This window comes from Coptis chinensis, chromosome 3 (assembly GCF_015680905.1).
Source record: "Coptis chinensis isolate HL-2020 chromosome 3, ASM1568090v1, whole genome shotgun sequence".
NCBI classification, from domain to species: domain Eukaryota; kingdom Viridiplantae; phylum Streptophyta; class Magnoliopsida; order Ranunculales; family Ranunculaceae; genus Coptis; species Coptis chinensis.
Window position 1 is genome coordinate 99034699 of NC_141458.1, and position 27398 is coordinate 99062096.

Consider the following 27398-nt stretch of genomic DNA (forward strand, 5'->3'; position numbering starts at 1 on the left):
TAAAATAGTAGACTCTTGTTCATTTCGATTTTGTCATTTACAATTGTTTAGATCTAAATTCCTTTATTACTTGTTATTCATTTTCCAGTTATTACCTAAGATTTCAATTATTGTTTAGACAAATTGCATAAAGATAGAATTTTTATATGATGTCTAGTTTTAATTCAATGGGAAATGATAGTTGTGTGAATCAAGGCTAAACCTCCATTAGAGGGGTTGAAGGAGCCTTGATGAAGCTTGATCTTTGTTAAACTTAGAAATCGTCGTGATAGTTATTCCACTCTAGAAACGATTAATTCACCATAAGAATGGGTTTAATCGCTCACATGCTAGTTATAAATTGGTAGAAATGTCATGTATAATTAGGGATTAGAATTACTATTTTGATATGTGAAGCATTCAATTTGGATCATGACAAGTCTTTGTTAGTAGGATTAAGTCGAGTTAAGGTGGATTCAATTCCCTTTAATTCTTTATCTAGATTCAAACCCTTAGCATTCTATCATTTCGTTATTCGTAACTTGTTAATTGAATTCACCTCGTAGTATAGAATTCCCCTCGTAAATCTCTCACTAGACTTATGATTGATTAGTTGACACGAAACCATCGCATGCTAAAGAACTATGAGTGGAACGAACTTCCTACTCCACTATATCTTAATTTGATTGAGAGTAGAAAACTTTGATAAATTAGATACACGAAAATAGTTCTAGTTTTACTAGCGTTTTGGGTTCTTGCGAACTTTAGTCATTGGTAAAACTACTCATTTTATGTTTATCAAATGGCGCCGCTGCCATCTTAGTTCCCTTTAGCTTTGGTTTCATAGTATAATTAGTCCTTTTTAACTCCCATTAAACCCACCCACCCTTGTTTGATTCATACAGTGGTTGTCCGTTTCAGCATTGAAAAGTTCCTCGAAAAATTACCTGAGGCAGCCGGTAAACGCTGGAACCCCGAAATGACTGCTTAAACCGAAGCGACCAGCTCAAACATCAGAACTTGAAGTTACACGGAGGCGCCTCGCCCTCTGCTGAAATTGCCCGATTTCCTCAGGTTTGTTTCAAACTTTCCATTTCTTCAAGTTTTTAGTGTTCTAACTTGTTATACACACTGATCACGCGTAAACAAGACGCTATTTGTAAGCGAAGCAAGGAGGCATTTAGGTACTCTTTTCTTCCACACCTTGCATCTCCAGTTAGAGGTTTATACCAGTATATCAAGATTGTTTGGAGTGTTGTTGTGTTTATACTTACCCTTGCATGAGATTAAGGTCTGGTCGGAGAAAAACACCGAACGTAATTAACCGTCAACGTCAACAAACACATCTATCTAGTATACCAATCACTACACCTCTAGCTACTATTCCACACACCACACCTGACATAATGGCTGAAGAAAGAGAGACTCCTCTCTCCGACTTTTACAAAGCCTTGAGCGATAGCCCTAAATCTTGCATCGTTCTAGCGGACCCAAATGGGGATTTTTTGAATACCCCCAAACATATTTAATTTGTTACCCATTTTCATGGTTTAGACCATGAAAAACTTTATCGGCATTACGCGTAAGATTGAACAAGTCCTTACAACATTCCACCATCCTACGGTTGGTGCGTAACAAATTAAACCGGGGTATTTCCGCTTCACCTTAGCCGATAAAGGCGCGTTTGGTTAACGCCCAAGTGCCTAATTCAGCGTAGACTTCGTGGGCTAAACTTGTTCACCGTTTATGGAACATTTTTACCCACCCCTAAAGACGGATGAGATGCTTTCCAAGATTCATTTCTTTCGACAAAATCCTCATGAATCATTTTCAGAGGCTTGGAATCGTTTCACAGATCTCCTTATAGAGTGTCCACATCATAACCTAGCGAAAGACAAGTTAGTTCGTGCCTTTTTCAAAGGACTTCTACACCACCATAAAGAAGTCCTTGACATAATGAATGGGGGTAGTTTCCTAAGTAAAGGAGCCTCGGAGGCTTACAAATTTTTAGAAGATCAAAATAAACACAATAATAATTGGGGGGGTAGTGATGATATCCCCCGCTCTGCTAGTTCTTCAACAGTTAAGGCCGCCGGTATGTTTGAGATGAAACCCGATCCAGAACTTAAAAATTTAATCGAATCTCTAACTAAAAAGGTAGAGGCTATTTTTGTTCAACAAAAGTCTATCCCCGTCATGAATGTCAACTCCAACCCATGTAATTTCTGTTTGAGTCCCGAACACCACGACTCTATTGTCCTCTCTTTATGAACAACAACAATCGAGCAAGATAATGTTTGCTCCATTAATAGCTATCCTATTCCTAATGCCCCATGGAGACAAAATCCCAACTTCGGTTGGCCAAAACAATCAACAAGTTACACCTCCGGGTTTAATAACCAAAAAGTTAGGCAAGTAAACAATTATAACCAAGCTCCACCTAGGCATAGGCAAGGACAAGGACAAAGTCGGGGAATTATAATAATTATAACAACCAAAGCCTTGACCGACAAGGTCAAGCACAAGGTCGGGGTAATTATAATAGTTATTATACCAATAGAGGTATCGTTCGGTTAACAATAATAACTATCACAACCCCCATAAATAATCAACGTGAGATAGTTCGATCCACCACCACTGACTGACTACTACACCTACACAACCGATCAGATCAACGCTTTTATATACGAGGTTACCCAACAACTTTTCCAATCAATGACTCAATCGAACCAACAGCTCTTACAATCCATAAATCAGGGCATACAACAGTTAGCCCAAGAGAAAGCCCAACCAAAAGGCGTGTTTCCAGGCCAAGCGATATCAAACCCTGAAACAGCAAACACAGCCTTTAAGGTAAACGGTAATACTAGTACGGAAACTACAACCGTAGGTGAGCTAAACGCCATCACCACTCTCTATTCTGGTAAAGTGGTTGATAACAAAGTAACTATGCCTATAGTTACCCCACCAGTAGTCCCTACACCGGATATCGAATTAGATACCGAAATAGAAACTGAAGAGCCAACCACTGTAAAGGTACCAGTTAAACCACAACCTAAGAAACAGATACCCAAGGTTAGACATCTAGTTGGGCCATACGCTAAATATAGAGAGAAACCACCGTTTCCCCATAAATTAGCCATGCTAACCAGGGATACAAACTTTGAGGAGATTAGGAACGTTTTCAAAAATCTAACGATAAACCTTCCTTTTCTCGAAGCTATTAAAAAGCTACCTAGCCTCGCTAAGTTTCTTAAGGAGTTGTGCACTACTAGGCATAAGACCAACATACCTAAAGACGCCTTTCTAAACCCGAGCGGTTCAACTTTATCGAGAAAATAATGGAATTGTTAAGTACAAAGACCACGGTCGCCCTTTAGAAATGCACCTTAGGAGAATCCCACACGACGACCATCTTTTTTATTAGACACGGGGCGAAGTGTTAACTTACTCCTCGCTTTTATTTGTATAAACAAATAGGTCTATAAGAAATGCAACCTACAAAAATAACGCTGCGGTTAAGCGGACAGTCTATAAAGTATCCTAAGGGGTGTAGTGGAAAATGTGCTTGTTAAGGTTCAAGATTTCTACTATCCTGCAGATTTTGTTATCCTCGATACGTAATTCGCTAACGACTCAGTCCCGATCATCTTAGAAGCGCCCTTCTTGGCAACCGCCAACGCCAGCTTTATAAATTGTCGCGATGGTAAGATGTCCTTATCTTTTGGCCATCTTTCTGTTGAGGTAAATGTTTTTAAAATGATGAAACAGTTACCAGAATCGTCTATAGATGGGGAGGTTAGCATGATCGAGAGCTTAGCTCAAGATTATTTTAACAACACATTTCCCGAAAACCATATGTATAAATTCCTTTCTTTTGGAACTTCAGATTTTGTAAATGACTCCTACTTAGAGGAAGTCAACACCATCCTTGAGTCCACACCAATTGTAGACCCTTCGGTTGCTCCTTATACTGAGTATGAAGACTTGCTACCTAAGCAAGTATTCATTACGCAAGATGAGGACCCTGACGAAACATCTATTAACTTTCCTTCCACCCCGGTGCTTAAACCTCTTCCCCCGGAGTTAAAATATATTCAACTTAATCCGGATGGTAGTCATCCGGTAATTATATCTTCTCTGTTATCTAAGGATGAAGAGACACTTTTAATCAGGGTGATTAGGGAACATCGGTCTGCGATTGGTTGGTCCCTAGTGACATTAAGGGAATTGACCCTAATGTTTACACTCATCGTATCCATTTGGAGGATAACGAGAAGACTTCTCGCGAACCTCAGCATCGCTTGAACCCTTCCATGAAAGAGGTGGTTAGGGAAGAAGTCTTACGATTACTTGATGCGGGTATCATATACCCAATCTCCGATAGTGAATGGGTAAGTCCCATTCATGTAGTTCCTAAGAAATCGGGGTTACCATGGTACGTAACGCTAAGGGTGACTATGTTTTCACACAAGGTCCTATGAAATGGAGAATCAGTATTGATTACTGACGCGTTTAAATGCTATGACACGAAAGGATCACTTTCCTTTACCTTTTATAGATCAGATGCTCGAACGTCTAGCTGGTCATGCTTTTTATTGTTTTCTGGATGGCTACTCTAGCTATTTTCAGATTATTATTGATATTGATGACCAAGAAAAGACTACATTCACGTGTCCCTTTGGAACGTATGCCTATAAACGAATGCCTTTTGGCCTTTGTAATGCTCCTAGTACCTTCCAGCGGTGTATGCTTCATATATTTAGTGACATGGTAGAGCGCTTTATGGAAGTTTTCATGGATGATTTTTCTATCTATGGAGACTCCTTCACAGATTGCTTGTCTAACTTGTCTAAGGTTTTGACACGGTGTGAAGAAAATAACCTCATTTTAAATTGGGAAAAGTGTCATTTCATGGTGAAAAAGGGCATAGTAATAGGTCACATTGTATCTAGTGATGGCATCGAAGTAGATAAGGCCAAACTAGATAAGATAGCGACTCTACCTATACCACAGACTGTCCATGATATTAGAGCCTTTCTAGGCCATGCAGGTTTTTATAGGCGATTTATTAAAGATTTCTCGAAAATAGCTAGGCCTTTAACTAATCTGCTTTTAAAGGATGCCATCTTTGATTTTAATTTTAACTATAAGCAAGCTTTTGAAACTTTAAAAGCCACCCTAACCTCTGCACCAATTATACAGCCTCCCGATTGGTCTAAACCTTTCGAACTCATGTGTGATGCTAGTGATTATGCAGTTGGTACTGTCTTGGGACAGAAACTAGATAATAAGTCAACTGTTATTTATTATGCTAGTAAAACCTTAAACGATGCTCAACGGAATTATACAACTACTGAAAAAATTCTTAGCTGTCATTTATGCTTTAGATAAGTTTAGTCCTTATTTGGTTGGTTCTAAAACTTTAGTTTACACGGACCATCGCGACCTTTAGGTACCTTCTTGCAAAGAAGGATGCTAAGCGAGATTAATCCGATGGATTCTTCTCCCCGCAAGAGTTCACATTAGAAATAAAGGACAAAAAGAGGGGTCGAAAACGTGGTTGCCGACCACCTATCTAGACTTACAAATGACGATGATAGTGATTCCGAGTCCATACCGACTCTTTTCCCGATGAGCATCGTAGATGTTATTTTTCAAAGACCTTGGTATCTTTGACATTGTAAATTATTTAGCGGCTGATGTTATTCCTTATAATTGGTTAAGAAATGAACGTAAGAAGTTCTTGGCCAGAGTTAAGTTATACTACTGGGATGAGCCCTACCTTTTTAAGTATTGTCGCGGTCGAATATTTGTCGCCAGTATTCCCGATGGGAATATAATGAAGTTATATCGTTCTGCCATGACAAAGAGTGTGGTGGCCATTTTAGTGGAATGAAAACAGCCGCTAAAGTTCTTCAATGTGGATTTTATTGGCCTACCCTTTTTAAGGATGCCCAAGTGCATTGCAAGACGTGTATTCGTTGCCAACAACTTGGGCAAATCACGAAGCGTAATATGATGCCATTAAAACCAATCATGATAGTAGAAATTTTTGACGTTTGGGGAATTGATTTCATGGGTCCCTTCCCTGTTTCTCACGGTTTCATTTATATTCTAGTTGCCGTGGACTACGTGTCTAAATGGATAGAGGCCATGGCTTGCCGTAGCAATGACCATAAGACAGTTGTATTTTTTATTAAGGAGTATATTTTCTATCATTTTGGCATTCCTAAAGCCATCATTAGTGATGGTGGAACACATTTTTGCAACAGAATTGTTGCATCTCTAGTGAAAAAGTATGGAGTTACACACAAGGTAGCAACTCCTTATCATCCACAAACTAGCGGACAAGTAGAAATTTCTAATAGGGAAATCAAAAAGATTTTAGAAACAACTGTAAATCCTGATAGGAAAGACTAGTCGAAGCGTCTATCGGATGCCTTATGGGCGTATAGGACGGCTTTCAAAACTCCTATAAGTATGTCTCCCTTTAGACTTGTATTTGGGAAACCTTGTCATTTGCGGATTGAATTAGAGCACCGCGTTCTGCTCGTGGGCTATAAAAAGCCTTAACTTCAATATTGATGAGGCGGGTGTCAAACGCAAGTTGCAATTGAATGAGCTTGAGGAAATCCGTAGCGATTCTTACGATCTCGCGAAGGATTATAAAGCTAACATGAAACGTGTTCATGATAAGCAAATCTTGGCGCAAAAAGAGTTTGTGGTCGGTCAAAAGGTCTTGCTTTACAACTCCGCTCTACATATTTTCCCGGGAAACTAAAACCCGTTGGTCCGGTCCTTTTCTGGTTACTGAAGTCACCCCTTACGGGGCAATCACCTTGGTAAATCCCAAGGACAATAGTACCTTTCAAGTTAATGGTCAACGATTAAAACATTTTCACGAACTTCTGTCCCCTGATGTAGAGGAAGTCCTTTTACAGGACCCTGTCTATGATGAGGATCGACCTTTGTCATTTGGTGTACTTCCTTTCACTTCCATATAGTGGTAAGTGCACCATTCAGGTAACCGGGCCCTCCCTATGGAGTGTGTGGCTGTAAGTACCGGATCCTAAGTCCACGTTTCACATAATTCACGTTTTCCACTTTTGCATGTTTTCTCGGTTTTTGAGTCATGTTCCTCTATGGGGTGAATTATGTATTTATTGTTTTTCGTTTTTCTTATAATAAACTAATAAAAAAATTAAAAAAAAATCTAAAATCATAGAAATAGCAATCCAACAAGTCTTGGGAATCTGACTTTAAACGACCCACGTTTAAAACAAATTTTGTGTTTAAAATTTTGTTTGGGGGTGGGCAGTCGGTCTTTCCATCCGGATTGCTTGAACTTTCCATTTGTGTTGCTTAGGCCAATTAGTTATAGTTCGTTCGGGTTGACGTTATCTATAACTTAGATTTCCTTCGTTCGCATAACTTACGTCACACACGCACTTCGAGGCATTTTTCCACCTTCTTATACGTCACCCATGGTTGGAATTAAGTGTTTTATAGATCATTGGATTGGAAATTCTCTACTGATAATTTTCATAACTCATTCGCCAAAATCGGACCAGTAACGAAGCGGCAAATTGAATTTGAAATTGCGTGAAATATCGAAAAAGTTCGAAATTCGAATTGGGCTTGGGCCCAAACCGCACGCACGTGCGTGGCACAGGCGTCTTCTTCCTTCCCAAAACGAAAACAGTCGGTTTCCTTTTCCATCCCGCCAGTTAACAAGGTTTAAAGGAAAACCTAACAACCAAAAATAAAAAATAAAAAAAAATAAAAAAGAAAAAAAGAAAAACAAACACCTATTTACACCACGCCCATTGTTAACCACCTGCCCGAGTTCTCTCAAACAAATTTCCCAAACCACCGAAAACAGCCGCCAATTCAAGCTTCCAACCTCCCATCGTACTCACCATCGCCACTACCATTGTTTTTAGTTGTTTTTCATCAAACTCGCATCCTCCACCGTCTACAAAACCATTGTTTGTTTCAACAACTTCAATGGCGCTACGACGAAGAATTTTGCCGGAGCACGCGTTTGCTGCCGACCGCTTCACGCCATTTTACGACGCGGAGATGATTAGGAGAAATTGGAATAGACTGTGGTACTCAACAGAGGATTTTTACCACTATGATTTGGTAGAACAATTCTATATGAAGAAAGAGGTGGAGGGGGATCGAATTTTTGTTAAGGTTGTGGGGAGAAGGAGGGAAGTAACGAGACAGTTGTTGGCTGAGCTTTTAGGCGTTACGCCTGAAAGCAACCTAGAAACTACCATTCAGGAATCCCAGTATACTGGAGTTCCTGCTTTGATGAAAGATACTATCGTGGAGGGTGAATACAATACGAGTTCTCATTCCCGCCAAATAGTCGAGAAACCAACCAACCGATAGCTCGGTAGATTGGTAGAAACGCCCCTGAAAGAAAAAGTCACGATATCGGTCCGCAATGTCCGCGCGTTCTCGGATTTTGCAAACGAATAAGTATAATTTCTGCATCCTCGAAGTTAATTTTAAATGTGATTAGAGGAGTGGGACAGAAGAATCGCACCCTTCCAAAGATTGATCACTAAGATCATGTTTGTCTTTTAGAGTCGCCGCAAAAATCTGCTCCTATTAAGATCAAATTGCATTCTAATGCAAGTATTTATACGGATTGCATCCAAGAGACTTGGCCGTTGTCTGAAGGAAATGTAGTCGAGTTGGAGGATGAAATGGAAGATATGACATGTCTGGATGAAGATGCTCTGGATAGGTGTAGCTCTAATGTAGAACGCATGCAAGTGTTGCAAAATAGCTTGCGGTGCGTTTATGCCATTTGTGAAGATATACGAGATAGGCAGATTATAGTTCGAAATAAACAAACGAACCTTCATACGAGAGTTGAAATGCTCGAAAGGGGTCAGGAAGATATCTTGTCTAACATGGAGACTATCCACCAGCGTCACCAAGCCCAATATATATGCAATACTCAGGACTGAGATGGAAGCACAACGCTTGTTCAGAATAGAGATGCTACGACGCATGCCACCCTTGGAGGGTTCTGTTTCAGATGAGTCTGAGAGGCATGAGCGTCGTCGCCGAAGAACAGATGGCGTAGGCAATTCATCACTCCAAGACCAATCTCCATCTACGGGTCCAGTTTCATCACGTGGCTAGGTGTTTCGAAGAATGTTGCGTTTCGATGTTATTTTGTCTTTATTTATTTTATGTTTTATTAGTTGGATTTTAATTCAGTAGTTAAATTTAAATATTAATTTGTTTGTTTTATGTTGTTTGGATTTAAATTTTTTTAATATAATTGGTTATTTTCGAATTGTGTGTGTTTTTATCATTAATCTCACCTTCCCGAATTGTTTGGGGGTGGTAATATTTATACCGAGCATAATTCGTTATATGATCATCTTCTGTAAAGTTGTCTTGGAGTAAAGGTTGAGAATTTGGCTGATATCGGCATATCTATGATTATGTGTGGTGGTAGCATGAAATCTAGGAGAGTTTAGAAGTTACTATTCTAAATCCAAAGATAAAAAGATACCAAGGTTGTTATAAAATCAAGAATATGGTTTGTTTCCGTTTTCGGGTTTGGAAATTTTCTATTTCCGGAAATTGCCTTAAACAATTTGGCAACTTGCCGATTCATTTTGGAAGCTCAGAACCTATTTAAAGTTCCTTTATTCTACACTCACAACCCACACTACACCCCACCATCATCTCTCACCTTTCACTCCAAGCTTTTCCTTTTTTTTCCTTGTCAACTTCTGCTTCAGCACTTACGAGCACATCTCCGACTCCGAAGAAGCGACTCAAGCGCTAGACATCAGAAGCGCACCTTCAAGCCGAAGTTGAAAAGACCGGCTTCCAAAACACTCAAATCCAAAACACCCGAGCGCACTGGCATGACCTCCCTCAAAACACGAAAATTTCCAATTTTCTGAGAGTTGTTCCAGGATTTTTGGAGCTGTTCCAAAGAGTAGTTGAGATGACATCTCCTATAGTTATACCTGAACAATCTTTCGAAGACGTGTTGGGAACCGAGACCTATGGACATTGGTTCCGAAACAGGATCCTGCGCATTAGGATGGCGCCATCTACCGGTAAGTGATGACGATTCATATTCAAAGACTTTTCATCGCTTATTTCTATGACCACGTTAGTTTATATTGTAATCGGGATAGAGAAAGAAGAATTCTCCGGGTCGTAGTCGATGACCACGACACTAGAATTCAATAAATATGTGGTAGCTTTAGTTTCGGGATTACCAATACCTGATCCTGTTCACACATGGGGATATATGACCGATAATGCATACCTTTATGATTATACATATTTCCATGAGTATTATGGGGAAGGGGTATTTCGAGTAATGGACCAAGGGCTTATATAGCATTGCCCGGTAGCCCAATCCTAAACGTAGGCACCACCATGTTATTCATCCCGATGAATATTTTGGGGAATGGCGGTTCACTTCGCAAAACAATGCTCTGCTGGTGACATTTTTCTCGCTTTAGGCGGGGACGTCGCCGATATGACATTCCCCGAGTTTTAGTCGCTAGTCTTAAGAGATCCCAAAGCATGAGGCGTAAGTATCTTCTTATGCCTATTTTGGTAAGCCGCATCATGCGTAGTTGTTTACCCCAGATTCTATGCCCAATTCACGATTGAAAAGGGTTGAAGTCATGAGACCCACCAATTGGGGTGGTTAAGCTCATTGAAAATTATGACTTGGCCGGGATGGCAGGTGCAGCCTCATTTGGTCGCCCCGTACATCCCATCAGACATAATAACACTTAACAGGTTAGCAATAGTATATGATAAATGGCGGCAAGCTTGGCAAGTTATAATGGCCTGGCAGGATGCGAATGAACCTCATCTCTTTGATGAGGAGGAGGATGCTTAAGCGGGAGATAAGGTAAGTTTTTAGTTTTGTTATTGTCTGCTTATGTCCCAAGCAATTTAATTCTGTTAACCCCATAACGGGTGGAACTCTTATAGAGTTGCATCAGTTTTCCTTCCTATATTAGTATGTTCTACCCTTGATTTGCAGATGTTCCAGAATTTCACGCGTTTCCATGGTATTTTTCTACCCTCGTTATTTAAAATACTTTGAGGACAAAGCATGCATTTTTGTTTGGGGGGGAGAATAGAAACACGTGTAATTAAGGCATCTGTTAGGATATAGATATGTATAATATGCACTTGTTTTCTAGTTAAAATTTTTTAAATTCAAAAATATAAATAAATAAGTTTATGCTATACACTTAGGAATATTGGTATTGTTTTCTTTCTCTATGCTCTTAACAATCTTGAAATCTCACGTAGCTTTTGCATCAAAATAATTGTTAGAAACTTAGGTTAATATGTAGGTAATAATCTTTGCATCTATCTATAAATATATTACATGAGTATCTATGATTGTTAGCAGTAAGTTTCTGAAATCTAGGCTAGAGTACTTATTCTACAATCCTGTGAGAATATAGCCTAAGGCCTTATATGAGTGAAACATTTGAGAAATGACACAAGGGAGAAGTAAAATCCGGATAGAGAAATCACACGTCCACTTGCTTGATCACTATGCTATATCCTAAGAGAGAATTTAGACCCTCTTTGGATCGATATAGCCAGAAATTCAAACCTATGAATTATTTTCCGCTAGTCGCCCCTCTGAGCCTTTCTTTAGCGTTCCATAAACCACAATTCCTTTACCCTGTTACAAAAACAAAATAAAATAAAAAATTCAACTTACCCAATCTAGAATAAGTCTGAGAATAGAATGAGTGAAGAAAGAAGAAGAGAAAAACCTGTGTAAACAAAAATTAGTTAGTTACTTCAGAAAAAGAAAAGAAGTTTCCATCTAAGGAAAAGAAAAAAAAAATAGAAATAAATAAAAACTCCAAAAATAGAATAAAAGGGAGTCAAAAGCCAAAGAAAAGAAAAAGAAAAATAGAAATAAATAAAAACTCTAAAAATAGAATAAAAGGGAGTCAAAAGCCAAAGAAAAGAAAAAGAAAAATATGGCTAAGGATGGAAACAAAGTATAGAAGCAAAAGAAAATAACAAGGTTTTCTCTAAGTTACATAATATGAAGACTCTATTATCTCAGTCTTGTCCTTTTGAATATCCATTTCCTTCCTTCTTAAACCATCTCCTAATCCCCGCAACACCTAATAAAGACCTCTAGCTCAATTAGAAATAGGTTAGTGTGATAGTAAGTGGCAGATGTGTTTGATCGACTCTGGCTTCCTTGTTTGTCATTGAGATTGTAAGGTAAAGTGTGCCCACCGCATTAATCGGAGTAGCTAAAACTTGAGCGGAAAAATCAGAGTGGTTTTTGTCTTGACATTTATGTGAGGACCTACTTAAGGACGCTATTCCGAGTTTTCAGAAACAGACCTACTATTGCATTTCATAGTATTACTCATTGTATATATATTTATTGTAGATGATTGATTATTATGCATATATTAGATTAGGTTTCGACTTGATTATTCTATATTCATTGCTAGTGAAATGTATAGTTAATTTAGAGCATGAATAAGGAAACAATAGTTTTATTTCTTAGTCGTTGTAGTATAGATGAAGTTTGTGAGTACCTTCACTGGAAAACTCTCACGAGGCTATAACTCGTCCACTAGGGAATTACTAGTGGTTTAAGGCCTTATTGCATATGGTAAATGCAATCGCACTTAGCGAAACAAGAGTAGTTAGAACTCCATTTTTTTTGTCACTTATTCTAATTTCTCATATTTGCTTGAGGACAAGCAAAATGCTGTTTGGGGGTGGTTTGATAAGAGCCCAAAACTGTAGTTTTAACCCCTTAATAATCATACTTTTAGACCAATTATGTGAGTAATAAATAAGAGTTAACACTAATTACGTGTTTTTTATGTATTTCAGGCAGTAAAGTCAATTATGTGCAGAAATGTGCTACTTTAGCGAGATAAAGGAGCAAGGATTGGTTGCTAAGAAGTTCTGTGATAAAGGCCAAGATTCAAGGAGACAAAGCCTTTCTAAAAAGCCCGTAAAAGCTAAGAAGTCAAAGTCAACGCGCGTAAAACAACACACAAAGTCATTGAGAACTTCCAAAGGCCGTATCTTTGGACTCAGACCTCCGAATTGGGTCTATCTTATGTCAAAACGACCGGCTCGGGAAGATCTTTCTAATGGTCCAAGTATTGACCCAATCAGAGGAGCAAAAGTGGACGAAAAGTCTGTTGAAGCCAAATCTAGCTAAAGAGCCCTTTTCGGACTAAAAGAATTGGGTTTTGGGCCCGATTTTCCGGCCCAAAACATGGCTCCAAGCCCATGCACGATTTTTGGATCTGAAGCATATAAAAACAAAAGCTTAGCTCTTTGTTAATGGTAGCTAATTAGACCTAAACTATAGATAATTCTAGATCTAGTTTTAATTGTTTTTAATTAAGTTTAGTTTCAATTCAATTCTTATTTTAGATTAAACTCTTAAATCATTGTTCTTCATCGATTAGATAAATAAAATAGTAGATTCTTGTTCATTTCGATTTTGTCATTTACAATTGTTTAGATCTAAATTCCTTTATTACTTGTTATTCATTTCCCAGTTATTACCTAAGATTTCAATTATTGTTTAGACAAATTGCATAAAGATATAATTTTTATATGATGTCTAGTTTTAATTCAATGGGAAATGATAGTTGTATGAATCAAGGCTAAACCTCCATTAGAGGGGTTGAAGAAGCCTTGATGAAGTTTGATCTTTGTTAAACTTAGAAATCGTCGTGTTAGTTATTCCATTCTATAAACGATTAATTCACCATGAGAATGGATTTAATCGCTCACATGCTAGTTATGAATTGGTAGAAATACCATATATAATCAGGGATTAGAATTACTATTTTGATATGCGAAGCATTCAATTTGGATCACGATGGGTCTTTGTTAGTAGGATTAAGTCGAGTTAAGGTAGATTCAATTCCCTTTAATTCTTTATCAAGATTCAAACCCTTAGCATTCTATCATTTCGTTATTCGTAACTTGTTAATTGAATTCACCTCGTAGTATATAAATTCCCTCAAATAAATCTCTCACTAGACTTATGATTGATTAGTTGACACGAAACCATCGCATGGTAAAGAACTAGGAGTGGAACGAACTTCCTACTCCACTATATCTTAATTTGATTGAGAGTAGAAAACTTTGATAAATTATATATACGAAAATAGTTCTAGTTTTACTAGCGTTTAGGGTTCTCGTGAACTTTAGTCATTGGTAAAACTACTCATTTTATGTTTATCACTTACACCTCGCGTCATTGGCTGGTCAAACACCTCGCCCCTTGTTTTTGTGTTTTAAAATATTGTGTTAAATTGTCAATTTCCCTATAAGCTCAAACTTATGTAAACGGTCAATTCTATTAATTTATTAAAGTAGGCTCGAGGACACTCGTATATGTCAATACTCCTTTTCAGCAAATGCGTTAGAAATACGCAGGTAGAAGGACTAGACATCTTCACCTTGCAGGAGTTGAACTGAAAATACATAGGTAGAAAGATTGTACATCTTTACCTGGTAGAATTTGAACCTGAGACCTCTCAGAAACCAAAGGCTCTGATACCATATTAAATTGTCAATTTATCCATAAGTCCGAACTTATGTGAATGATTAATTCTATTAATATATTAGAATAGGCTCAGAGACACTCATATATGTCAACACATTGATATTGACCTTTTAGAATTACATTCTAATGGATATATAACTGATTTAATTTCTTTTGTGCAGGGTATTCATCTTGCCATTTAGTTTTTCTTAACTTGGTACTTTTCCTTTTGTTATCAATTGAATAGGTGACAGCAAACAAGGTTCATATATTGTGCTTGGTTAGCAATTTAAGAGATTCATTTAAGAAAGAAAGAATTTGGTGCATATCAAAGAGCTTGAGATTCATTTAAGAAAGAAAGAATTTGGTGCATATCAAAAAACTTCATATTACACTACTCCCAAAGGTAACCAACATCACTTTCTAATCTCGATTTAAATTTAGCAGTCTGATCAGCTGCTAGTTAACCTTTCTCCAAGTTTTAAACATTAGGCGATACTCAAACCTTCGCCCTACACCTTTTAAAGAACTTGTGATTTCATTGATTGTAAAATGAATTACATCATGTCTTTATATAAACAAGTTTCTAACAGACTAACAGAATTACAACAGACTTCTGACAACTAACAGAATTACAAATGACTTCCTAACAACTAACTAATTGGTGTGGTTTGTATAACTAACTACTTCTAGAATGTTCCTGTATCTTCAATGACTTTCTTATCATACCCCCTCAAGCTGAAGTAGGCTTGAAGACAACTGAGAGCTTGAACTTCAAAAGATTATGTCTTTGTCTGGATAGACCTTTAGTAAGTATATCTACAAGCTGATATTCAGTACACACATAGTTAATCTTGATAGAGTTACTAGTAACCAATTCCCTCACAAAATGGTAATCAACCTCGATATGCTTAGTTCTAGCATGGAAGACTGGATTTGAGGCAAGAGAGATAGAGCTGATATTATCACACCATAAAACAGGTAAGTCAAGTATAGGAACTTGAAGAGCAACAAAGAGTTTCTTTAGCCATGACAATTCAGCTGCAGCGTAAGCCAATGACCTATACTCAGATTCAGTAAAGGATCGAGCCACAGTAGGTTGTTTCTTTGCAGACCAAGAAATAGGTGTGTATCCATAGAAAACGACAAAACCACTTGTTGACCGTCTATCAGATGGTGAGCCTACCCAATCAGCATCAGAATAGGCATGTATCCTTGTAGAACCTTTCTTAATTACAAATCCATGATCTAAAGTACCCTTTAAATATCTAAGAATTCTTTTTGCTGCTGTAAAATGACTTGTTCTTGGACAATGAAGATATTGACATACTTGATTTACTACATAAGAGATATCAGTCCTACTCTATGTAAAGTACTGAAGAGCACCAACCATAGACCGATATTCAGAGCCATCTGGAAGTAAGTCTCCAGTTTCATTATCCAATTTTGTAGAAGAAGAGTATGGTGTAGAAATTGGCTTTGCTCCATCCATTTTGTACCTTTTCAGAAGATCTAAGATGTACTTTTTCTGACACACAGACATCTGAGTTGAAGTTCTTGAGACTTCCAGTCCTAGAAAATAACTAAAGTTACCAAGATCCTTCATTGCAAACTGAGTCCCCAAAGCTTTAATAATATCAAATCTATGAGATGAAGAAGATCCAGTAATCAAAATATCATTAACATATACTAAAAGATATGTGATGTGACCATTGTACTTCTAAACAAACAAAGAAATATCAGCATCAACAATGTGGAAATTCATAGCTAGAAGAACTTGAAGTAAAGCAGAATACCAGGCTTGAGGTGCCTGTTTAAGGCCATATAGAGACTTCAAAAGTTTACAGACATATCCTGGCTTGTCTTTATCAATGAACCCTGATGGTTGATCCATGTAGACTTCTTCTCTTAACACACCATGAAGGAAAACATTACTGACATCAAGTTGTCTTACACACCAATCATTCTCTACTACTAAGGCAAGAATTAGTCTTATTGTTGCTGGTTTAGCAACTGGACTATAAGTTTGAGAGTAATCTATACCTTCTTGCTGACTAAACCCTTTTGCTACAAGTCTGGCCTTGAATTTGTCAATCAGTCCATTTGGTTTTTGCTTCAGTCGAAAAACCCACTTGTTTTTAATGGCATGTTGACCAGTATTAGGGACTAGAATCCAAGTATTAGTTGATTGTAAAGCATGGAACTCTTCAACCATGGCTTGTCTCCAGTTTTCATCATTTACTGCTTGACTATAGCATGTAGGAACTATTGGCATTGTATCCAGTATTTATGTGTAACATTGTAACAGAGGATGGTTTGTAGATAAAAAAGCTTTCTTCTTGCTTATTCTTGATTTTGCTCTTGTGTTCATTGTATGTTTGTTAGTTGAGGAAATGGTAGGAAGTTGATAGTTTTGCAATGGCTGAGACACCTTAGTATTTGGCAATGATTGTGAAGAAGAGGGTTCTGAAGAATTTTGAGATGTAGTATTTGATGAGTTATGATTGGAATGAAATGAACTGGGATTGGAGATTGAATGTGTAGATGGAGTTGAATGATGACTTGGAGTATTTGGTAAAGGGGAGACAACAGGATTTTGGAAATTAGAAACTGATGTTGCTTGTGTAGGCAAAGGAATTGTATTATGCGGAAATGAAGGAGGAAACACAATAGGAAGTGAATGAGAAGTGGAAACAAAGGATTGAGATGCGTGTAATGTTGACTTAAAAGGAAAATGAGACTCATTAAACACAACATTTCTTGAAATATAGATTCGACCAATAAGAGAGTCAAGACATCTATAACCCTGATGGTTTAAACTATAACCAATGAAGACACATTCCTTGTTTCTAGCTTGAAATTTGTTTGAATTATAATTAAGGTCTTAACCAAGGGTAGCATGCACAGCCATAACTTTTGAGAAAGCTATACTTTGGGATTTTTTTGAATATTTTTTCATATGGTGAAGTGTACTAATAGTGTTTTATAGGAAGTCTGTTTATGAGGAAAACTGAAGTCAAATATACTTCAGTCCAGTAGGTAAAAGGAATAGAACTTTGTGAGAATAAAGTTCTACTAAGATCATTGATATGTCTATGTTTCCGTTCAATTCTACAACACCATTTTGTTGTGGTGTGTAAGGGCAACATAATTGATGTTTAATACCACATTTGGAAAGAAAGTCTTTAAGTAAATTACTTGTAAACTCTCCTCCTGTATCAGACCTAAAAATTTTGATTTTCAAATCTAAAAGGTTTTCTATTTGAGCTTTGAAATTTTGAAAAGCAGCATTGAAGTCAGACTTGGCTTTTAATGGAAAAATTCAGAAGTAACTAGAATAGTCATCAACAATACTTGCATAAAATCGAAACCCAGAAATTGAATTCATTGGAGCTGGTCCCCACAAGTCAACATGAATCAAATACAAAGGATAACTAGGCTTGCTAGTAGACAAAGAAAAAGACAACTGAGTACTCTTGCCAAATTGGCAGTTATTACATAAATGATTCTGAGAATCTTTATTCAAAGGTAAAGCAAAGTTTTGAATGACTTTATGCATGACAAAAGATGCAGGATGTCCTAGCCGTTGGTGCCACACCAGTGGTCCAATTCTTTCACCAATATAGGCTGAATTTGATGGTGCATAAGATAATACATGAGCTGTAGGAAGTGAAATAGGATATAGGCCATTATGATGATGCCCTTGGAAAAGGATCTTCTGTGTTAAGTTGTCCTTCACATAAAAATGAGGGGGAGTGAAAGTCAGTGAACAATTGTTATCTGAAGTGAATTTTTGAACTGATAATAGGTTCTGTGATAATTTAGGAACATGTAACACATCCTTAAGCATAAAAGTAGATGCAGTAGGTGTTTTAAGAATGACATTACCAGTGTGAGAAATGTTTAATGTTTGGCCATTTCCCACTGTGACTTGGCCTATGCCAGAATAGGCATTTGGATAGCTGAGATTCTTATATTCAGATGTCATGTGATTAGAAGCTCCACTGTCAACATACTAATCTGTGTTCTTTGAACTTGATGCACCATTCCTGTTAGCTACCATAGCATGTAGCTTCTTAGGTGGTATTTTGCCCTGATAAGCATAATTCATTCGATCATAACAATCAATAGCATAGTGACCAACTTTATCACAAATCTGACAGACAGGTCTGTTCCCATAGTTGTATTGTGAAGGTACTCCTTGACCATTGGGACCAGATTGAAGACACTTATTTGTCTGATTGAGAGATTGTGAACACGCATTGTTGTTATTGTAGTTGTTATAAGAACCAGTACTACCTCTTCCATTGAACCTGCCTCTTCCTCTTCCTCTATAAGTGTTTCCACCTCGATTATTCTGAGAGTAATGATTGGAACCATTTGTAGTCCTTGATGCTTGAAATGCTTGCGTTACATTCTCTGAGTTTTGAACAATAGTTCTGCCTTCTTCCAAGTTTAACTCTTCAGTTAAAAGAAGACCGTGTAACTCATCAATAGAAACTGCTTCAGATCAAACTCGGATGGATGTGCAGAAAGATTTATAATCAACAGGTAAACCTTTCAAGATATAGATCAATACATCTTCTTCATTTATAACACTTCCAATAACATTCAAATTATCTACTGCTTCTTTGAATCTTTGAAGATACTCTGACATTGTGGAATTACCTTTAGTAATAATGGACTGTAGTCTTATCTTAAGTTGATGAATGTGAGATCTTGAAACTGAAGAGAACCTTTTCTCTAAAGTAGTCCATAGCTGATTTGACGTTGCAGAACCAACAACATAAGGAAGAAGACTCTCTGAAATAGTAGCATTGAGCCAAATCAACATATTTTGATCTTTCTTGTTCCATGAAGTATATAGAGGATTGACACAAGTAGCTTCAGCAAGATGTTTGAGTGGACAAATCGAAGTGCCATCAACAATATCAATCAACTCGTATGTTCTAAGAATAGGTAACCATAAAGACTTCCAAAGAACATAGTTGTCCTTGGTTAATTTGACTGTGATGAGATTTGAGATGTTGCGAAAAGATGAATCCGTGTAACTCATCATACTCAAAAATGGAAATCAAAAGCTTGACTTCAAATACTGTAATTGATTTAAAGCTAAACCGATTAAACAAAAGATTGAATAACATAGATTTGAAAAATCACACTTACTTCTTGCTGATTGAACCAATTTTAAGATAAGAAGAATAACCTTTGAACTGAAATCACCATTAATGAAGACTCTTCAAGCTTTGAAGCTTTTGACATGATGAAGAATGAAATTAAGTTTTGAGATCACCGCTAAGCGTTTTTCTGCTCTGATACCATAAAGAACTTGTGATTTCATTGATTGTAAAATGAATTACATCATGTCTTTATATAGACAAGTTTCTAACAGACTAACAGAATTACAACAGACTTCTGACACCTAACATAATTGACAGCTGTATAACTAACTACTTCTAGAATGTTCTTGTATCTTCAATGACTTGCTTATCACCTTTCACATCAGGGAAGACCATTTGAGATAAAAGCACATATAACTGATTTGAAATTCCACCAAGAGATATCCAACCTTTTCCAATAGCTAGCTAGATAAACCAAGTCTAAAGATAATAGGGTTAACTAGTATTACCCCCTGACTAGATGGGAAATTAGGGTCTCCCCCCAAACACACAGTCAACTTGGTTTGACCGTTAACTTTCAAGTCAAACAATTGAAAATTACACAAATGTCCTCATTGTTTTCAAAAAGAAAATATTCAATTTTAATTAGGTGGGGGCATTTATGTCATTTTCAATTATTTGACTTGAAAGTTAACGGTCAAACCAAGTTGACCGTGTGTTTAGGGGGGAGACCCTAATTTCCCATCTAGTGGGGGGGGGGAATCCTAATTGGCTCATCTAGTAGGGGGTAACACTAGTTCACCCAAGATAATAAGTGCATAGCATTTGTCGTTACAGCCAGAGTCCCAAACCTTTGCTGTGTTACCTTCGCGGTCTCTAATAGTAATGCTATTCAACCTGGACTACCAGGTTCCCAATAGCAGTACCACTTTGTACAAATTTAAATGAGGGAACTGTGGCAAGAGTTACATACAGTTATTGGTCTTCATAACAACATCAGGCCTCATTCCTTAACTCCAAGCTCCAAGGATAACACTTACGTCCTACATACATACTGATGCATTTTCGCTTGGTTGTTTGCCCAGTTTCCTATAACTGCACCACCATTGTTCAACTGCACGTGAGGAACTGAGGTAAGAACCACCTACACTTCCTGCTCTTCAAAACAGGAGCAAGCCTCAGTCCTCCACTCCAAGCTCTAAGGACAAACACAAATATCCTACACACATACTGCTGCATTGTTGCTTGGATAGAATACCAGGTTCCCACTAACGGACCACCCCTGTTAAACCTTACACGAGGGAACTGAGGTAAGAGCCATCTACACTTGTCGCTTTTCGGAACAGGATCAAGCCACATTCCTCCACTCCAAGCTCCAAGGGCACTCATACATCCCACATGCATACTGCTTCGTTTTCGCTTAGACAGATGAGTAGCATAACTTACCTGAATAACCACGAGTTTGGTGGAAAATGGAAGCGCTGGGTCATATCATGACAGTGAACTCTGTATCTGTATGTCCTATTAAACTTCTGGAAGTCTAAGAGTGCCCTGCAAACTTTAGAATCACACTGTGAACTTGATTATTACTGCAGCTGTGACCCTACCTGGTATAAATTATTAAAACTCCAATAGCGAAACCAATTCTTGTTCAGTTATTGCTTGCTTGCTCTGAGAGATCCCACCCGTAACCACGAAAAGTCTCTTTTTTCCTCTCTCTTTTTTTTCGTGATTCATGAACTGACCACTTGATTGCTCATATCTGTTTAGTAGCTTTGTCATACATATAAGGTCCCTTATATAACTTCTTTGGCGAATTTCGTGAAAATATGCGACTAAGCATAGTAAATGACTTAAGGACTAAAACTAGGTTATCACCATAGGCTCAGCGAACCATATTGTCCCTCAAGTAATTCAATCCTCTACTTAGAACAACCTTTGCTAAATAAAGGAGGTAAAAATGAGCTACCTTGTTTTGACCCCTTCCGGACATTAAACAAGTTGTCCATCCCTGAATGTGAAACATATCGATGTTATTAAGCAAGCATCTAAATAAATGTGGAAGAGACTACATGCAGATCGAAATTTCTTCATAGAAACTCCCAGCTTAAGCCTTAAGGTATCATAAGAATGAGCCGATGATCTAGGTATCTGATCTCTACTTTATCCTCATTTCCTGCCAAACCTTTTTTTTCCTCAGCTTAATTTATTTGCTATTTCTGAAACCAGGTCAATATAATCTGAGACTGTACGTATGCATATTCCTCAAACGAAACCTGCCTATTCCTTTGATATCAACTTGGCTACTACATAATTATCTGCAGGGCCAGGGGGCAATAGAATACCTTGAAATCCTTCAGGTCCAGGTGAGTTACTATTACTATGACTCATTTGACACATTAGCTTCTTGTCTGTCTCCTTGGTAACTTGGAATGACACAAAACACATTTTGTCTTCTTTAGTTTGTTCCAAGGATTAGCACTAAACTCATGATTATATCATGGATTTCCTTTGTTTGGACTTTGGACACAGAATATAATTGCAATTTTTGAGACTTTTTGGTCACCCTGCAATTGAGCAAAAGGTTAACACAACCACGCCTCTGCCAGGCAGCGGGTGGAATGTGTCAAATCACCGATTACTCTACGAACTCGAGGAATAATTTCAAGAGAAAGGCCGAGTGGAACCAGATGCGACGACAACCTTATACCGTAGATTACCTTAGTTTCAGACTTTCAGTACAATCTAGCCGAGTAAAGTTTTGGTCCAATCGGGAGGGCCTTGATCCTTGATAACACGAAAAAGTATTTCAATGATGCCTAGTGCCAGCATAACAAGCGCATAACTGGCCAACAGGGAACACTCACTTGTTTACAGCCCAATAAGGAGTCAACCTGTGGAGAAGAAAACAAAAGAAGAGCAGCATGAGGTTACTTTTATTTGGTGAAATTTGATGATAGCAACATGGGATTTCAAACACTTAATTGTTCGTCTGTTGTCCATCTTTTTCCACCTTATCGGTTCTTTGAATGTTGCCCACCTAAATGTCTCAATCAAAGAGCACTCTCTGAGCGTCCTGGAGGCACGTGTATTATGCCAAAGGAATAGCCAATAATCCAAACCAATCAAGACAGGTTTGGATTTCGGATATTGGTTAATTGGTGAGAAATTTTCCCCAATTGAGGACTTTTCCTCGACAGAATTAGTCTATTCAATGACAATTATTGTTACCGTTAAGAGACTGATTTGGTATTGGCTATGGATTGATGCACGAGCTAATTCTGGGATTTCTGGCTGTCTCTGTGCTTCAAAATTCTGTCAAGTCCATTTTTGCGATTAATGTACTCTAGCTCGTGGTCCATCTCGACTTAGTCCGTTAACTAAAGCCCTGACTTATGTAATGAGCTCTCAGTGTTGATGCCAAATGAACTTCTTTTTTGGATAAAAGTCCCAGATTATCTTGTAATTACTTCTATTTCAATTATAAATTTAATGGTATTTTACATACGATTTTATTTTTTTATTAAAATTTTTTTTGCTCGGAGTCTAAAGAACTTTAACTTACATCTCTGGAACTGATGGAAAGTACCATAACTCCATCAGCACATCCATATCATCTGCTCTATTGCCTTGACATTTCGACAAAATTTGAGATATAGATGGTCAATACAAAATTTGAGATAGGGGAAGTATATTCATGACCATCAAACTAAGCTATGTTTTAATTTCAATGTGCAGACTGCAGAACAGGTTAATGAGCACATACAACAGGGTGTGCTCTATTGCAAGGAAAGTAAATCCAACTCAAGGGAATGTACTTTTTTTGGATTGAAATATTCAGTTTTGAAATGGCACTATGCCAACTTCCCAAGACTAACAACTGTACGTCTGTACTTTCATCTGTGGACAGTAATATAATTGGAACATAGAGGTTATTCCTTAGTACAGTTATGCAGTTAGCCATAAGCATTATTATATGATGATCGCGGAGGGACACTTCAAGGTATTGCTCCACTACGAACTAGGTGCTCATCCATGCATAATATATAGTTACTATACTTAAACAAAAACAAGTGGAGATGGTATCTGTTTGAAGAAAGAAATGTTTATGATATATTCCTTCTCAATCTTCCAAGATCTTATAATTAACCAATATAGGATGACATATTGACATCTATCAGTTTTCTCCTTATTAAATCCTCAGGTGTTAGCCAATGACCATGGAAGCTATTCTAAAGTGATAACCTCATTTTTGTTTAAATTAAATAAAGACATCTAAAAGGAACCAAGTTGCTTTCAGTTGTGTGCCAGTTTTCCCCCTTTCCTTTTGTTCTGTGAGATAAAATGAAAAAGTAACATTAAGTGAATCTTGCACTGTCTGACTTTTCTTTTGAAGTCTACTGATGGTTGATCAAACGCCAAACTTTCCAAAGTCATGTTTCTAGAGGCTCTGCTTCTTCCCAAGTCTAAGCCATCAGTTGGATAGTCCAACTTAAACGTGCATATATGAAGAAGACAAGGTATTATTGTACTAGCCAAAGTACTTCAACAGTGAAGTGCAATTAGTCCCCCCTTTGTCGATCGTTCAATTAGATTGTGTTGCTCTGCTCGTAGGTTCATCAAGGGGTTGCCTACATGTACAGTACGTTCTTGCAAATGAATGCTACATGACATTTCACAGTAATTGTAGATTAATTAAGAGAATGCAACTCTTCAAGTGCAGTAGTTTCTCACCATTTGGAGATAGTAACTCTACTAGAGCCAAACAATATTTAGATAAGGTCTCTATACTCTACTCACCACGTAGTATTTATATTGCTGTGTACATGATATTTCTGATAATCTCCTCTCTTTTTGTTGGACGCCTTTGGTCGGTTTCAACATTATTATTTGTCCCCACCTCTAATATGTTTTACAGTATTAGACCATTCATAGAATATGCGTTTTTAGTTTGAAGTTTTGACAGACATACATACAAAAAGAGATAAAATGGGACTCAGAGAATTCCATATATATTACTCAAGGTGGGAAACTATCTAACCAGAAAGCTTATCTAGTCCTTTTTTAAGGAGTTAGTCGCATAAAACCTGTCTCACCTATTAGTCATATAGGCACCAGAAACATTTCGTTACTATTAAAACATCTCTGTTGAAGGTTTTGGTAGTTGGTTTGGGTGAAGTTGAGCTCTGTCTGGTTTAAAGATGGGTAGGAAATGCTCACATTGTGGAATCCTGGGCCATAATTTAAGAACTTGTGCCACTTACAGAGGGGGTACTGCTGTTCTTGGTGGAGTAAGGCTCTTTGGTGTACAACTTGACATAGCTTCTTCTCTTCCCATGAAGAAAAGTTTTAGTATGGGTTGCTTGCCATCCACTTCATCAACCTCTTCATCCTCACCTTCCTCTTTGTCATCAAGTTCTCGTGTTCCTGTCACTGAGAATTTGGAGAAAATGTCCAATGGATATCTCTCCGACGGCCTAATCAGTAGAAACCAAGAGAAGAAAAAGGGTCAGTATTCTGAGTTGTCTTCTATTGTTGCCTACATGCAATTAGATGTCTTCCCTTACCATTTTTTTTTCATGTATGATAATGTTATTTGTTTCATGGCTGTGTTAAACTTCCATTTATGGATCTTACTACTTCCATTCATGGTTGGTAGAATGTTCTTTTGATAAGTTGAGAGTCTCATGGTGCGCATTAGTCTTGCATTTTCAATGTTTTGCCCATTTTGATGTTTTCTATGTGTGGAGATACTAGGAATTCCATGGACAGAGGAGGAGCACAGGACATTTCTAGCTGGGCTTGAAAAGTTAGGAAAGGGAGATTGGAGGGGCATCTCAAAGAATTTTGTGACTACAAGAACTCCTACTCAAGTTGCCAGTCATGCACAAAAGTATTTCCTCAGACAAATAAGTCTCGACAAGAAGAAACGACGATCAAGCCTGTTTGACATGGTATATTCATCATTGTTCGATACATTGGTATTCCATTTTTCATATTCTTGAACTCCTGAGTTAATCAACTGACTCGATTTCGTTTGTTTTTCTTTTCTTTCGGCTTGTTTCTGCCAGGTCAAAGGCATTGAAATGGATGAACACAAAGTTAGCACAATAGACTCTAAGACGAATGATTCTTCACCCATCTCATGCGAGTTCTTTTCCATTCCTACGAAGTCTTCCAATAATACTGCTGCTTACAGTGAAGTTGATAAAGACAGAACTCTGCATTCGATAGACCTCAACTTACAAGATCAAGTTTCCAGATTTAACAGTCAAGAAACCGGAGGGTTGCACTTCCTTCCGTGCCTTCATTCTATGTCTGTTTGGGCCTATGAATCAAGTGATGCACAGTCACCAGTAAAGCATACAAGTCCAAATGTGACTTCTGATCTAGAACTTACACTTGGGACTCCATTGGCGCTGGATATGAACAAACCATCCATGCCCCCCTTGCAATTGGAACAATTAGTGTGATGTAAAAATGTGGCCAAGGCAACAGCCATACTGAAGATCAACTCGAGGAGTTTCTGGTACATCAAGTTTACAACTGAGAATGAAGGCATCACAATTGACAATTGTCTGAAACTGTAAAAAATTTGCTTTCGCTAAACAAAAAAGGGGGGAGCTGGTAAAAGGTGTAAACACCATGTCCATTCAGTGGAGCGATTCTTCGGTTAACTCACTTCTGTACTGAGAGTTTGAGTTATAACGTCAAGTGGTCATCTTTTTTCTCACGTTCGGAAAATGCTATTTAGTTGCACAACCTCATGAAAAGCGCACAACCTTATCCTTAACTACTATAGATTTCTAGCTAAGATTTGGGATTCTTTAATGTTTTACATCTACAAATATGATACATGCAAAGCGCACACTCAATCATTGTAATTTTGTAAGCTTAAGTCCTTACAACAGTTACAAGTGCCCTGCAACAGCATACCATGAAAAAGAACTTGAGAGATTGGATCAAATCTTTTGTTTCGATCTTTCCTAGCTAGTAAGTACTCTGAACTTGAGATCGAGCACAAAGCTGATACTTGTTTTTTTCTCAGCAAGGATTCTATCTATGACACCTAGTGTTGATTTCTGCACCTCATCTACATCTTACTGTTTTACTACTGAACTTAGTATATCGTATTCCTCCCTGCCCCAGCTTTAGTGGTAAATCCATGACTTGGAAACACAAAGCTAAGACTGTACATTACACAAACATGACAAAGATAAGTTAGTCAACTTGGCAAAGCCCAAATATGTTGTAAGAGAGGATTAAATGGTAAATTCAGATTTATGTTGTCATCCAATAACACTGATATGATGTGATTGCATTATAAACATACTACTTGCCTAATGTTGATTGATAACAACACAAGTGCAACTCGGAGTTTGATAAAAATGTGAAATGTGTGAAGAATAAATGTACACATCCTTACATGTGTCTAGACTCTAGAGTGCAAAGGATAAGGAAAGGGAAAGAAGAATGCTTGTCCACAAGAGTTCTGATGAAACATGCACAATTGAAGAGAGGGGGACCTATATTTGATTTGTCTTTTTATTCTTTTGCTTTTACATATAGATGTTGATATTTTAACATAATTATATATTTGGCGAATTTTCTAGCTTATGGGTGGAACTTGGGTCGGGTTAGCCAAGCCCGATAGGCGCGCTCGTGTTTTCTTGGTCTTGGGCTAACATTAATTTCAGATCCATAGTCTGGGC

The 27398-nt window shown here is 37.7% G+C and overlaps 2 protein-coding genes and 1 long non-coding RNA gene across 3 annotated transcripts; 2 read left to right on the forward strand and 1 right to left on the reverse strand.

Annotated features, from left to right (window-relative positions):
* Positions 1-18581: 18581 nt before the first annotated feature.
* Positions 18582-19622, reverse strand: LOC147512060 (uncharacterized). Its single transcript, XM_086598635.1, has 2 exons — positions 19124-19622; positions 18582-19027 (listed from the first exon to the last, which is right to left on the reverse strand). The coding sequence occupies exons 1-2, from the start codon at positions 19620-19622 to the stop codon at positions 18582-18584; spliced, it is 945 nt and encodes a 314-aa protein (XP_086454761.1).
* Positions 19623-20454: 832 nt separating this feature from the next.
* LOC147512061 (uncharacterized) lies at positions 20455-23688 on the forward strand. The gene is made up of 3 exons (XR_015219594.1): positions 20455-21833; positions 21916-22052; positions 23425-23688. It is a non-coding gene; the product is annotated as an uncharacterized LOC147512061 (long non-coding RNA).
* A 970-nt stretch (positions 23689-24658) lies between these two features.
* Positions 24659-26653, forward strand: LOC147512062 (transcription factor MYBS3-like). The gene is made up of 3 exons (XM_086603642.1): positions 24659-25194; positions 25444-25640; positions 25758-26653. The coding sequence occupies exons 1-3, from the start codon at positions 24888-24890 to the stop codon at positions 26157-26159; spliced, it is 906 nt and encodes a 301-aa protein (XP_086459768.1). The 5' UTR covers positions 24659-24887; the 3' UTR covers positions 26160-26653.
* Positions 26654-27398: the final 745 nt, after the last annotated feature.

Excerpts from the sequence above, each read along its gene's own strand:
- LOC147512060 (XM_086598635.1), bottom strand. The coding sequence starts at position 19,622 with ATGAGTTACACGGATTCATCTTTTCGCAACATCTCAAATCTCATCACA. Across the intron at positions 19,028-19,123 it reads ATTGATCTATATCTTGAAAG|AGTTAAACTTGGAAGAAGGC; the intron begins GTTTACCTGTTG and ends TTTTAACTGAAG.
- LOC147512062 (XM_086603642.1), top strand. The coding sequence starts at position 24,888 with ATGGGTAGGAAATGCTCACATTGTGGAATCCTGGGCCATAATTTAAGA. Across the intron at positions 25,195-25,443 it reads AAACCAAGAGAAGAAAAAGG|GAATTCCATGGACAGAGGAG; the intron begins GTCAGTATTCTG and ends TGGAGATACTAG. Across the intron at positions 25,641-25,757 it reads GATCAAGCCTGTTTGACATG|GTCAAAGGCATTGAAATGGA; the intron begins GTATATTCATCA and ends TGTTTCTGCCAG.